At 35.9% G+C, this 13,632-nt stretch overlaps 1 protein-coding gene across 1 annotated transcript in view; it reads right to left on the bottom strand.

The window, feature by feature from the left end:
* Positions 1-3,799: 3,799 nt before the first annotated feature.
* MDFIC (MyoD family inhibitor domain containing) overlaps positions 3,800-13,632 on the bottom strand; it is a 47,225-nt gene continuing 37,392 nt past the window's right edge. The window contains exon 4 of the mRNA XM_010176932.2: positions 3,800-4,512. Coding sequence (XP_010175234.1) covers positions 4,265-4,512 — 248 coding nt within the window. The 3' untranslated portion in view covers positions 3,800-4,264. The remainder of the gene's footprint in view (positions 4,513-13,632) is intronic.

Below are 13,632 nucleotides of genomic sequence, written 5' to 3'. Positions count from 1 at the left end.
CCTAGAAATGTTATTTATTATAGATACTAGCTATAATACTGTAATTTAAGTACAGTTTGAGACTGTAGTAAGTCTCAAATAGTGCTATTTCTTTATGCTTTTAGTAGTTTTCTTTCATGAACAATTATTTTCTAAGAGAAGTTTGGCACGCAGCCTCAATGGCAAGACTTCATGCTACACATGCAAGCACAGAACCTCTGTTTGTTTTAACGTATTACCTCTGTAACACCCAGAAAAGACATACTGCAATGATTTCAGACCCTCTAAGGGCCACCTATACACAGACATGGTAGAATATTCAATAAATGTAACATAGATATAGAAAAACTAGTGCAAAATACTGCAGCCATGCAGTTTCTGCAGTTTTAAAGTAGCACAGGCATACTCATGCTTGGCTTAAGTCAACATGAAAAAAATCTTTGCTTAAATCACAGATGAAGTGGTCTACTCTATCTGTGTTTAAACTAATGGGTTTTAAGAAATACCTTACTTTAAAATAGTGGTAGTGTGTATAAGCCTTCAGCTTCATAGGCCACAAAGGCCATTAGACCTTAATATGTCTACGGCAATATTATGGACTGACTATACTCTGTGTTCAGCTTGTTTTTAATAAATTGAAGACTGTTGCAGCATAATAGTATAATAGTTTTCATTTTGATCAAATTTAATCATTACTGGAACTCCATCTCATCAACACAATTACAGTAAGGAATTAATCTGCCCTCTTAATGACAAACTTTTTTTACTTTTGGGAGATTCATACTAGTGCAGCTTCCAGCACCTGAGCTGGCTTAGCTCCACCTGTAGGACAACTCACCAACACTGGCTCACCCTCTGTGCAAATCACCCAAATGCCAAAGCCTTCAGGAAGTGTTATAACAGAAAAATCACAAATAAGACATGAAATTATCATTCAGAAGAGTAACAGGGCAAGAAGAAGATATCCCAAAGTTTCAAAATAAAGATCTTTATTTCAAAATAGTGTTTGAGAATAGCACATCCAGTTGGTATAAAATACAAATAGCAAGTTACCATTTTTTCAAATTGGTCAGTTTGCAGAACTATACACTGAAACACTGTACAAGTTCACAAGAACTGTTATAAAATAGACAGTTCTGATGTTTTAATTTTATTTAAACTATATTTTCACATTTGTCTCCTTCTAATTCTACTTGTTTTAATTACACAAGGTGCTTACAAGATTGGGTATAGAGAAAATTACAAAACAGAATTTAACATAAATACAGAAAGGAATTCCTTAAAACTACATACTAATATTCTCTGCTATGAAGATACATTTTACAAAAGTGCTAATATCACTATGACAAACAGTAGCAGATTACATTTAAATGTCAGACAAATCACATAATTTTTTTTTTTTTCAACTGACCATAATACTTTGATACTCTAATCACTATGAGGGTTAATAAACATTAACTTCCTAGTATTTCACAAATGAAATGGGAAAAGAAAAACTATATCTGCATATGTGTGTGTGCGCGCATACATGTGAGACAGAGTGTACACACACACATATATGCATGAACAAAGTTCTGGTAATTATTATAATTATTATTTGTATTTTAACAGTACTGCTCTGTACAAACCCTTGTTTCTACTTACAAGAACTCAGAGGGGGGGTTTTTTTATTTATTGAAATTATGAAAACCTGGGAAATATATTTACTATCAAGCATTGTGATTGGTATTTTCTTTTTTTTAAAAACTATCAGCCTGTGGTAAAAGTAATTTTTACTAACATCCAGCATTCACTAAAAGGTTGATATGCAAATATGCCATTTTCGAAGCACAAAACTGGAACTGCTCTGGCAGGACATGGACGTCAGGGTAGGACAGGAGACTGGAAGTCTTCTTCCCCACCCCCAAAAGCACAATCAGACAAGAAAAAGCCATAGTTCACCTCTCCATGACCAGAAGGACACAGGGAAGGACAGTTCATGGTGCTGCCTAGCCCCAAAGAGCATGTCCCCACCATCACAGTGTCAACCATGGACCTACAATGGGCGAAGCGCTGTCTAGACTTTTTCCAAGGTGCATTGAGTCCCAGTGCTCACTGTGATGCCCCCAATTTCCCCAGAGGCATTATACCTTACAAAGGCAAAATGCCTCCAGGCACTGCCACTCAACCAAGGCACCTCTTCCCCCTTCCCAATGTGGTTCAGTCTTTTAGGAGTCATAATTGAGCCCCATGGGCCTGATTCTGAGCTCAGGGAATTTATCAATTTAACTATATGATTCCTTATTAGCCTGCCTATTACCATAATATCTTTGTGCTCTCTAGCTGGAGTTAAACCAATGGAAAATTCTGACATTAATGGAAATGCACTTAGTTTATGCAACACAGACCAGAATCTGGCCAATATATGGGAAAAAAAACCAATATTATAAGAATACATTCTTGTAGTAACTATCAAAAAACAGATAAGAAACCTTCTGAGTAAATCTGCATCACATCAGAATACACCACAATATTGCAGATGTTAAGGCACAATACACAACACCTCCCAGCTCCCTAGAATAGTTGAGGATTTGGCTGTTACCTTTAGCGGTAACTTGCAGTAGTAGGCACTACTAGCCAGTGTTCACAGGGAGAAGCTTTGGTTAATATCAGACCATTTGTTGACTTAGCTTGACACTCCTGTGATCATTGTCACATTTGCATAAACTGAATTCACTACAGAGGAAAGAGACATCTATGGTCAATTCACTCAACAGAAATACGCTATTGGCTATCAGTGACTTGTAACAAGGCCTGAAGTTACGAGATCCAACAATCTACAAATGGGAAATCGGGAGTGTAGATAGGAAAGTTTAAGTATGTGAGATCAAGATGTGTAGGTGGTTTACAAAGAAACCACCTACAGACATGGAGGGGAGAAACTAGCAGATGGTAAAGAAAATGGGTACTATTATTCCCTAAATCTGGGAATGCCATCAACCTTTCTATGTGTTAGATGAAATTAATTTCACAACTATAATGACAAAGAGAGATTCTTCTCAGAAAACCTTAATGGTATAATAGGAAAAAAGTTTCCCACTGTATTTTGAAACATTTTAAATCACAATCTGTTTATTTTTAAAGGATATCAAACATTTCTAAAATGACTTTTTTTTTTTTTTTACAGTTATTTAAAAATAACATTTAAAACATATCTGAGAATAAACATTTTTGCATCTGCTTTTTGCATTCAATGACAGAATTCCTTGATCAAGGTGGTTTTAGTTTGATCTTTATACGCTGTTTAAATTCTGACATCCTCTGCAGATCTTTCTCAGACAATGAAGAAATAAATACTAAGTTATGTGATACTGACTCTAAAGGCACAAACAGTGACAGGTTCACTTAATGTAAATGTTTAGATTACCAACCTGAATTCTGATAATTTCCCTTTTATAGCCACATTTTGAAGATCTGTTAGTTTATTAGTTAGTCTAAGGATATAATTCATGTCTACACAGCTTTCCAAAATCCCTTTCTAAAAAGAAGCATTTCAAGTAATGTTAGTACTGAAGTAAAATATAAGTTCTCTGTTTTGTCTTGATTGATGAATGGAATCTTGGTACTCTAGTCCATGGCAAAACTTACATGGACTTTAGTTTGCCAAATCTTCCCATAGCATCAAAACTGACAATGGAAAATGCCAGGAAACTCTCTCAAACCAATGAGCTATTTAAACCAAAGAAATATTGCCAATGTGACCACTGTAGCAAAACCAACAGTAGATTCCTGATGCTGACTTTTGCCTTAAGTTTAAAATAACAAAGCAAAGTCATTTTCAACCCAAAGATATTGAAATAAAGACATTTTGCTTTTCAGAATGCCTGTAAAGTCACGTTATGCATAGAGGCATTTGACCATTTAAACATTAAAGTAGGTAAAGGTAAATACTTAAGGCTTTGCCCTGTAACCCCTTCTCTGACCAAAACCTGTCATTCAATTTGAATGGGAATTTTGCCCTCATACAACCTGCAATATCAGGCCTATAATTTGGTTTCAATAAAGTCTTCCATTTGCAAAGCCAAAAGGAAGCTGGAATGTAGCTTGAGCTTCACATACAAAACTACACAATTTGTGTTAGAATACAGATTTGAGGATTGCTTTAAAAAAACCCAAAATTATATATAGGGAATTAACAGTGCAATATCAGTTGGTTGTGTGAAAATCTTACCTTGTCTTTCTTCAAATGTATTTAAAGAGAAGCTCTCCAGTTTTATAGAGAATAAAATAAAACAGGATAAATATTTCAGGATGGGAAGCAGATCCCACAGCATTCCATGCAGATCTCCAAGCAATCTGAAGATTCACAACATGCGTCCATTATGCCACAGTCCATGTCACATGGGCAGTTACAGTCATCCCCCATCTCATCCCCACAGCAACAGCAGCAGGCCTCCGATGTGCAGATGCCACAGGATGCTTGTCCCAGAACAATGTTACAGAGGGTGAGAAATTCACAGAACAAGCAAGCCAGGATACAGTGAACACAGCAATCTTCATAGTACCAGTTCAGTAGCATGTCATGTATGAACAAACAGGACAAAGAAACAAAAACAAAAGTAAAGAAAAAAGAACAAATCATTAATATGTTAATTCTAAATCCAGATATATAACAATGTAAAATAAGCAGCTGAAAGATAATGATTCAGAATAGACATACTCTAACACCACAAAGAACATGTTTTCTATTTTCAAGGTCACTTCTGCAGCCTAACTTGTCTCCAGTTCAGTACTGGTTTTGGTGCAAATTTCCTCTCCTCATTTCACTTCATGCAAATCCCAAATACTAAACATCTGCTTAGATCCATTTTTCCAGTCATTTATTACGTAAAATATCTGTATCTAACATCTTCAGTCATAACTTCTTCCAGCAAGACCACAAGTGATTTAAAAAAAAAAAAAAAAAAAAAAAATCAGCTTACGAAGGAAACTAAAACTATTTCCAGCCTCAACCTGTGCATCTTGCCCTTCTGAATTTGCTTTGTTTGGCTTGATGGTTACAAAGAAAAATAAGGGAGTTGCCATATCATCTTTGCTTTCTTTACAGTTTTAGACACACCTTAAACCCACCATAACAGTATGTCACATGTATTTCTGTACTTTCAAAAATATATAAAACATTCCATCAAAACACAGATTTTTCTATTGCTTTTCTACACAAATCTCTGGGCAGTCCTATTAAAGTACTATTTTAATCTTCAATAGAGTTCACAACCACATAAACAATAATATTCATCTCACATAAATACTGCTCAATTACATGAGGTAATTGAGGGAGTGTCCCACAAACTTTCAGCAAAAAATATGGCACCCAAAGACTAAATATATGGAATAACTTCAAACAATTCATACATCCATGACTCATGTCAGGCAAACAGAAAGACTGCAACTAAACATGCACTAGTGAAAAGGAGACTACAGGAGTGAGGGATATACAGTTTTCACTCTCTTCCCATAGTAAGCATGTAATGTGTATAAAGGACATGTAATTTGGAAGAGGCAGTGAAAAGAAAGAAAATGAAAACCGAAAAATACAAGTGTTCATGCTAGAGAACACAGTTCTTTCCTAGCCTCAGTTTTCATTCTTTTTACTGCTTGCAAGCCATGAACTCCTTTAGCCACAAATAGTTGAAGACTGAGAAAATGTTCTGGGTAAAATATCCTGCACCATCTCACCTTTTCCTTGTCCATACAATCTACGATAAGTATCTGCTAGGAAAGGCCAGCAGGAAAGACTGGATATTGAGCTATATAGGCATTTGATTTGACCATCTACAAATGTTACGTTCTTACAGTTCACAGGCTGGAGACTGTTATCATAGGGGAAAGACTGCAAGTACTTGCAACAGGAATACAACTACCAGGCCTCCTAAACACACTTATAATGTCAAAAATGGTGGAGTAACCATGGCAAGTATCTTGATTGATTCAAAGTATCTCTAACATTGCAGAAACTCAGACTGCAGGATAGCGTAGAGATAACTTTCCCTGAGCAAGCACCAATACTTACAGCAATGCAGTGACAGGCTCAGACTTGCAAAATCTGTCCCAAGGTGCAAAGTATCTACCTGAGCTTTTAACCTGCACTAAACACCACACTGCTGAGGACTGATTTCTCGTACTTACTACACTACTTAGATCCAAACAGCTATGGAATAACTATATTGCAATGTGGTCACTGTCATAACACACATAATGAATATTTATGTCCAAAAGAAAAAACAGAAATATCAGGAAAAGCAAGGAAAAAAAAAAGTAACCTCAAAAACTCCCTACTACTGTGCAGGAAGCAAACTAAGAGGGAACCAAAGGTAAAACTGAGCTGTCTTTAAAGAAAGTTGTTGCCTGTATTAAAAAGCTGCTTTTCCCAAAGAAATACTGTCATTAAATAAATGACCTTCATAGAAAACCCAGAAGATATGTGAAATAAAGCTGGGGAGTATTAGTTCACTGAAGAGGACGAAAGTCAGACCAATAGCGATTAATTAGCTGGTTGTCATGGAGATGGTGTTAAATTTGTTCAGGTACAATCTCCTTTCAGATTTTCTTTTAATATGAAGGAAAAAGATAAAGAAGCCAAGAGTTCTGTCTAAGAAGTCTTCATATTTGAGGAACTGAGGTTTTTACTATTTTGCATCTTTAAAACAAAACTAAAAGAAGCTAATACCACAATGAATTTTTTTCTACAAATGATTTTTTTAAACAAAACAACATAAAAAACTTTATGTGTATCAGTATTGAAAACAAGACGCTCAAACAAATCTCACCTGCTTCATGCAGGGATATGTAAAATTCCAGGGAGAGAAATAAACATTCACAGAAATTATAATATACCTATATACTGATGGACAAGAGATAGAATTCACAGATTAAACAAAAGAGACTGCACTCAGAAAGCACTTTCTGGACCCACAAGAGAACTTTTCCCTCCTAATCTAAAAAAAGCACTAAATCAATACTTACAGGGAGAGTCAGTGTTGATCTAAATAAAGGTATTTCAAAGGTAAAAGCTATCAAAAATGGTGCAAGACAGAAAAATTTTTACTATTAGTGCTATGATGGAACCTCTGTGGAGGGTCTTTCTTTACATCTCTTCTTCACTGACTGAAACACTAAAAAGGATTTATTTACCTATTGTTTATTTTTATTTCCTTCTCCTCAAATTGCAAAACTTATTTTCCATTTAGAAAGTCTATATAACAATTGTAGTTAACCTACACAAACACTTAACACAAAGTAGAGATACTCTTTACTGCTCTCTTCATTCTTGCAATGACTCATTTGTACAATGAACATAAACTTTGATCCACATTTCAAGGACAAACCTGAAATAATCATGCTTTTATATTCTTCATGTTATTGACTTTTAATAGCTATCCAGGTAGCAATTATTTAACACATGACAAAGCATGCTGTTACCTAGCCTTACCTAGCTTGCTGAATTAAAAATTATGACTCCAAAGGGCTGTAATACATTTGGATAAAATGGGTGGAAGAATAATTTCTTCCATGTATGACTCCTAATTCTTAGCTTCTTATCTACAGATGTAATTATAAGGAAAAGGAAAAGATACAGTCAAAATGGGGTTTTTTGTAATAATAACAAACCTACACAGTACACAAAACTCATACATCCTTCTCTAGTACCTATATTCCTACAGCAACCTGTCCATTCCATAGAAAAAATTATACAGTTAAATTCACCTCCTTGGGTTGCTGTTGCAGGGTGTCATGACCAGTACAATCCAGCCATGAAGAAGATGCTATATAAAATTCACTGCTTGCACAATACTCCCTAATAATTCTTTGCTGCTTCTAGGACCAAAGAGATTATTTTAAATTACAGATTATTTTAAATTTCAAAACTATTTTAACATGTTAAGAATAAAGTCTATACTTAGCTTGTAGTCTCTGACCTTACCATATCAAAATCCTGGTAATTTTTGCAGGTGAGTGAGTAGTGGAACACATGAATCCAAATGGAACGAAACTTAATTTATGTATTTGGGAAGACTTTGGAAAAGAAAGCAAATGTTATTATCTTAATGTCTGGCATCATGTTTTCTGGAAACCTTGAATATATTTTAGTCTTTTCAGATAAAGATATGATATAGCAATATTGCTTATGATATTGTATTACTGTAAAGAAAGGCTAGCTTAAAATTATCTACTTCTTTACTTTCTTTTATTTTGGATTGAGAATTGGAGATTTTCTCATTCTTCTTTCCCCATTAGATATATTAATGCAATTAAGAATTAGGGGTATGTCTTTACCAAGGACCAAACTCAGTTTGCCTTGATGTTCATGATGTGGCATTGTTGATAAATAGTTAACTCCCAAGTTTCTTGGGGTTTAAGTTTTCATTAAATACTTTCAGAGAAAAAGAAGAAATCAGCCTGTGTTTCATTACAAAAGCCCAGCATTAATGAAGATTAGCTTTTCCTTAGGACTTCAGCACTACACCACATCAGTCTCAAATTTCCATTGTTTTTCAAGTCTTCTATTACACTTTTTTCTAATTAATGTAGAAATGGTGCACAACTGACCAGCACTACACAAAAGTGAGGATGTGAGGTGTCAAACACTGTACAGAGGTATACTTCATACAAAAAATCCCAAACAAAACAGTCCATCTGTCTTAGTTCCTTAATCAAATGCATTTGATTTCATCAAAACACAGTATTGCATTCATTGGCTACCACCAAAGCTCCCAAAAATTATGCTGAATGGCATAAATTAGGATAGGCTTGGTCTGTGGGCAGTGATAGTATATTTTATTACATCAACTCACAGTTGGGAAAAAGGATGAGCTTTCAGACACAAAAGCTTATCTTCTATTATACTTTCATTCTGACTGGGATGAAAGTTAGACTTGAAGTTAAAAGGGTCATCCCATGAAGCATTTTTAATTACTGATGTAAGTAAAGCTGTTTCCTTAGTCCTTTGGCACATACCCAAAAGTTACAGATTTGTTAGGGAACTTCATCAAAATTGTAAAACAATGCCAAGGCAAACAGAAACCCTACCAACTCATCCAAGTTTTTGCTACTTGTATCACACCTGCACATCCAGCTACTTTGTGCTGATTTAACCAAAGTATGTATACACTACCAGTAACATCTACTGTAACTGGGTTATAAATCTTACCACAGAAAATATCCAGACAGGAAATAGCCTAAAATCCTTTAAAACTGTTTATACACTGTTATTAAATTCCCAGAGGGCCCCACCCTATACCATATCTCAGTCACAGCTATGTTCATTTAAGGAAAAGAAACAGTATCAACCATAAAACAACTTTAATTTTTGTCCATGTCTTTAAACATTTGCACATACATACCACTTTATTTCTAAAATCTTTGCATACAGATATTACCCTGGTATCCAATTCCTGTTAAATGCTGAAATATATATTTATTTTATTTCAACTTCCCTTTTATCATGTCCTCTTCATTTTTATGAAAAGGTGCAGCTCTCCTTAAGAAACTGATTTTTAAGACAATTACTGACCATCAAAACTGTACAAGGGATACAGAAGTTTAACTGAAAAAGGGACAGAGAAACACACATGCAGGCTGATCTATGCTGCTTTTGTAATGTTTGACACTAACTTGTCACAAACTGACCCAATAAGCTTTCATACCAAGTAGACAGGTCACATGTGATAAAAGGTTTTCATGTCTGCAATGGTAAATAAGCTCGCTTACAGGATGGTGACCTTGGTCAGCATCTTACTAACTATATTCGCCAAGTTCAGACAACTCACACATTCTCCAGGCACTCAGCTGTCTCACAGCAAGAACTGAAAAAGGAAAAACCACAATCAAAGTGGCAGCTGAGGTCCTCAGCAGGGGTTTACTCTGGGCCCCCGCAGAGCCCTGAACAGAAGTCCCAGCAGGTGCTCCTGGTGTCCCACTGGCTGGCGGCACGGGGCTGGCAGTGGTGGGGAGGAACACGCAGTGCCGACAGTGGAGGCCACTCGTGGCCAGTGAGAGAAGAAAAACCACCCCAGCACAAGTTTCTAAAAGGTGCGCATTACACAGAGATGGGGTGTCAGCTTACCAAGCAGCAGCATCTATGCCATCACACCACTGTTCCTGCAATGCATGGGGTTTGTGTGCAGCCTCCACTACCTATCCCCTTCCAAAAAACTCGCTGCTCCCAGGAAAATGCTCGAGGAAAAAATAAGAAAGCAGAAAGACCAAACAGACCTGTCGCATGGAGTATACTTATCCCTAGATAACAGAGCTGTATTTATTTTGACGGGGGAAAATACAGTTACAAAGCACAGTATATGTGATATTTCAGCATTCTAAAGTAGAAAACGAACATCTCTATTGATCAAGAAAATCAAAATGTTGCCCAAACAAGGAAATTACACTGCAAATCATGTCATCAAAACTTATATTCTAAAATCTCAATACAGATATAGCCTCAGGAGAAAAATGATCTCATTTTCAAACATACAGATATACTAAGAAACATGCCAATTTACAATATCTATGGCTTCCTTAGAATCTGCAACTTTCACTCCCATTGCCCATCACTGCATGTACTGAGACTAGTTAGGTGCTAGCTATACCATGACCTTACAAAATGGCTATTATGGGAAGACATTTTTCTGCTACAGGTCCTGTTTTCCACTCACTCATGTTACACAACATGTAAATCATCTCCCAAGACTTCTATGGAAACAAAAAATATACACCATGCTTAAAACATACCACCCTTCAAAACACCTTCTTAAAAAAATCACAAGTTTGACCATATGATAATGTTACTTGCCCACTGCCTGATTGACAACTGTGTTGTGATACAACCTAACCTAACAAAAAAACCTGTTTGGCACTTCATCCTCAGACACAAATCCACTTTTAATCAAGTACTAAAAGATAACATTTAGTTGCCTAAATGATACTTAATGCTATGGGATGGATTTCAGAAGTGTATGTATGTTTAAAAACAAAAAAAGAAATAGCCAGTAGATATTTCTGCATTGTTAGACTATTCATGGTACAACACACACTCATACCAAATTTCAGTAAATAATGCTAAACCAATGAGAGAACAGTATGTAAAACAAAACTTACTGCTGCACTTGTGGCACTCAAGAGGCAAAAAAATTAAAAATCCTATTCAGAACCATATGTCCAAAAGCAAAGTTGATGGAAAACTATTTTTCTGTTTATACAAAGTTATACAAACCAAAGTAAGAAGCTCCTACTTCATACAGAGGTCTGCCACCCTGCTAAGAGAACTACTCACTACTTTCCATGTATATGCATCTAGTGGTTCTTAAGACCCTGGCTTAGCACAGAGGCTGTTTGGTGGACTTGCTTTGTCTTCAGTTAAGCCATCAATACCACTTGGGATAGTCTAATAAATTAATGTAGTCAGCAGAGTGAGTTAAATAGTGCCCACCAACCCCATGATTGGATTCAATATCTAGAACAGATGAAGTTGAATTAATACTAAAAAGAAGGGGGGAAAAAGTCTAATTCAAATGCACCCTGAAATGTTGAATTTTAAACATTGGATTTTAAAAAACCCCACACGTTGGGTGAGATTGTTCACCATATCTCTCAGCTCAGTAGTACAAGATACACAGTCCAGAAGGCTGAGGAAGGTTACCAGGCCTTACTCCTGGAAAAGCACAAGTGGTAACTTAAATCTGGTGGCAAGCCTACATTGCCTGTCCTTCCTCAGAACTTCACCCTAATGCTCGATTGATTTTTCAGGTTTCCAAGGTGTTTCTCCGCAACACACATAAAAGGTGCAGGAAAGTCACAATTCTCTTTGATAGTGGTCTACCAACCAGAGTTCTGGAAGAACTGTGACACTTCTGACATCAGTAGTTTAAAATATTATTAAAATTTCTTTGAATTAAAAAAAATTTCTTTTATTCCTAATATGCACTGAAACCTACCCAGGCCCTTTGAAAAATCTTTAGAACTGAAACAGTGTTTAAAAACTGCTTTTTAAGAGAGACAGTCCTACTATTTCATAATTGCTTTGTTTTTTTGTAGTGTAAATTACAGAGCTGAGTAAGATTTCTTCAGTAACAATATGGATTAATAATAGATGCAGAGGAAGAGCAGAGCTGGTGAGTGCACTTGCACCCTCCTAAGCCTCACTGGATGTGAAAGTGTTTCTAAACAGCATATTCTGGAATGCTAACATGACACCATACAATACAGCCTCATTTAAAAAGGCAGATTTTAAAGCTTTTATACTACTGCTACTAAAATGTCTGTTGCATTCCAAGCACTTCCAATGCAACTTCAATTCTGAAAGCTCACAAGATGTGATCTGTGGTGGAAGTGGAGTTTGCAGCTGAAACAATTAATAAAATAGTAGCGGGCAATTTGGTAAGGTGAGGAACTGGGGTGGGAGGGGGCGCTTTATAGCTTGCATTAGGGCTGTCCAGTACTTTGGAAACCAACAGGAACAGTCCTGACCTTCTTCATGAGAAGATGTGATATCCTGGGTAAAATAACACTGGACTTAATTTAGCTTTCTGCTACATACACTGAAATGTGCAGTATATAAAGCAGCATGTTCCATTTGCTGACCTCTTAAATAAGCATAAGCCCAAATATGCTCCCGCACAGGATGGGTGGCAAGTCTGGACGTTTCTTGATTCTACCCTACTTCAAGCATTACTGGTTTTTCTGTTCTGTCAACAGAAAAGATGCTCTAGAGCAAAGTAGCTACCAGACCTGGACTTAAATTACAAATAGGTGTGGTGCTCCAGAAATATTCGCATCTTATCTTTTAAGAAGAAACAAGAAGAATGCAGCTTTTGGGAGGGAATAAGAAAAAGGGAAAATTCTTTTTCTCTTTTCTATTATCTAAACTCAGCTTGATGACCAGAATTTTGACTTTTCTTCCTTCTGAGGACGTACTCTATTTCTTTTCTCTAGTCACTTTGTTTCACTTAACAAAATCAGTTATTTTCCTGACCGGCAATAGAGCAGAGAACTCGAAGTGGAACACAAGGCAGATGAAATAAAAATACATGGCATGCATTCTCAGGGGTTTTGGGGTTTTTTTTGTTTGTTTGGTTGGTTTTTTTTTAAAGCTATAAATTCAATTATAAAATCCAAGGTCATGCATAAGGAATAGCAAAATTAAAGTGAATTGGAATATCTGAAAACATTCAAGTTTACCTGTATTTCTTTCTACTCAAATTATCTAGACACTACAGTAAATTGAAGCAGCTGAGTTAATTTGGGTTATTGATCATTCAATACTCACAGTACAAAAATTAATATATTTTGTCTCTTTCTGAATAAGATTACATAAGAAACTGCATACAAGTTATATTATTATACTGTACAGACTGCACAACCACACACCTTCAAGCAAACTCAAACTCAGCAGCAACCAATGGCTTATGAGGTTAATATGGTACAAATTAAAGCAAAGCCAAGTAGTTAAGCAACATTTCAAATAATTTCCAACAGTTCCCTATCTTTTCCATCTTCCTGTAAACCTTTTCAATAGTTTCTACAGAAATGTCATTGGATCAGAAGAGACAACTGCTCACAAAAATATCTCTTTGTCTGCAAAAGTATGATTCATAATACAAAGAAGCTGTAGAAGTTAGGTTC

This window comes from Antrostomus carolinensis, unplaced genomic scaffold (genome assembly GCF_000700745.2).
Source record: "Antrostomus carolinensis isolate BGI_N321 unplaced genomic scaffold, ASM70074v2 scaffold14721, whole genome shotgun sequence".
NCBI classification, from domain to species: Eukaryota; Metazoa; Chordata; class Aves; order Caprimulgiformes; family Caprimulgidae; genus Antrostomus; species Antrostomus carolinensis.
This window is presented reverse-complemented; position numbering and strand designations above follow the sequence as displayed.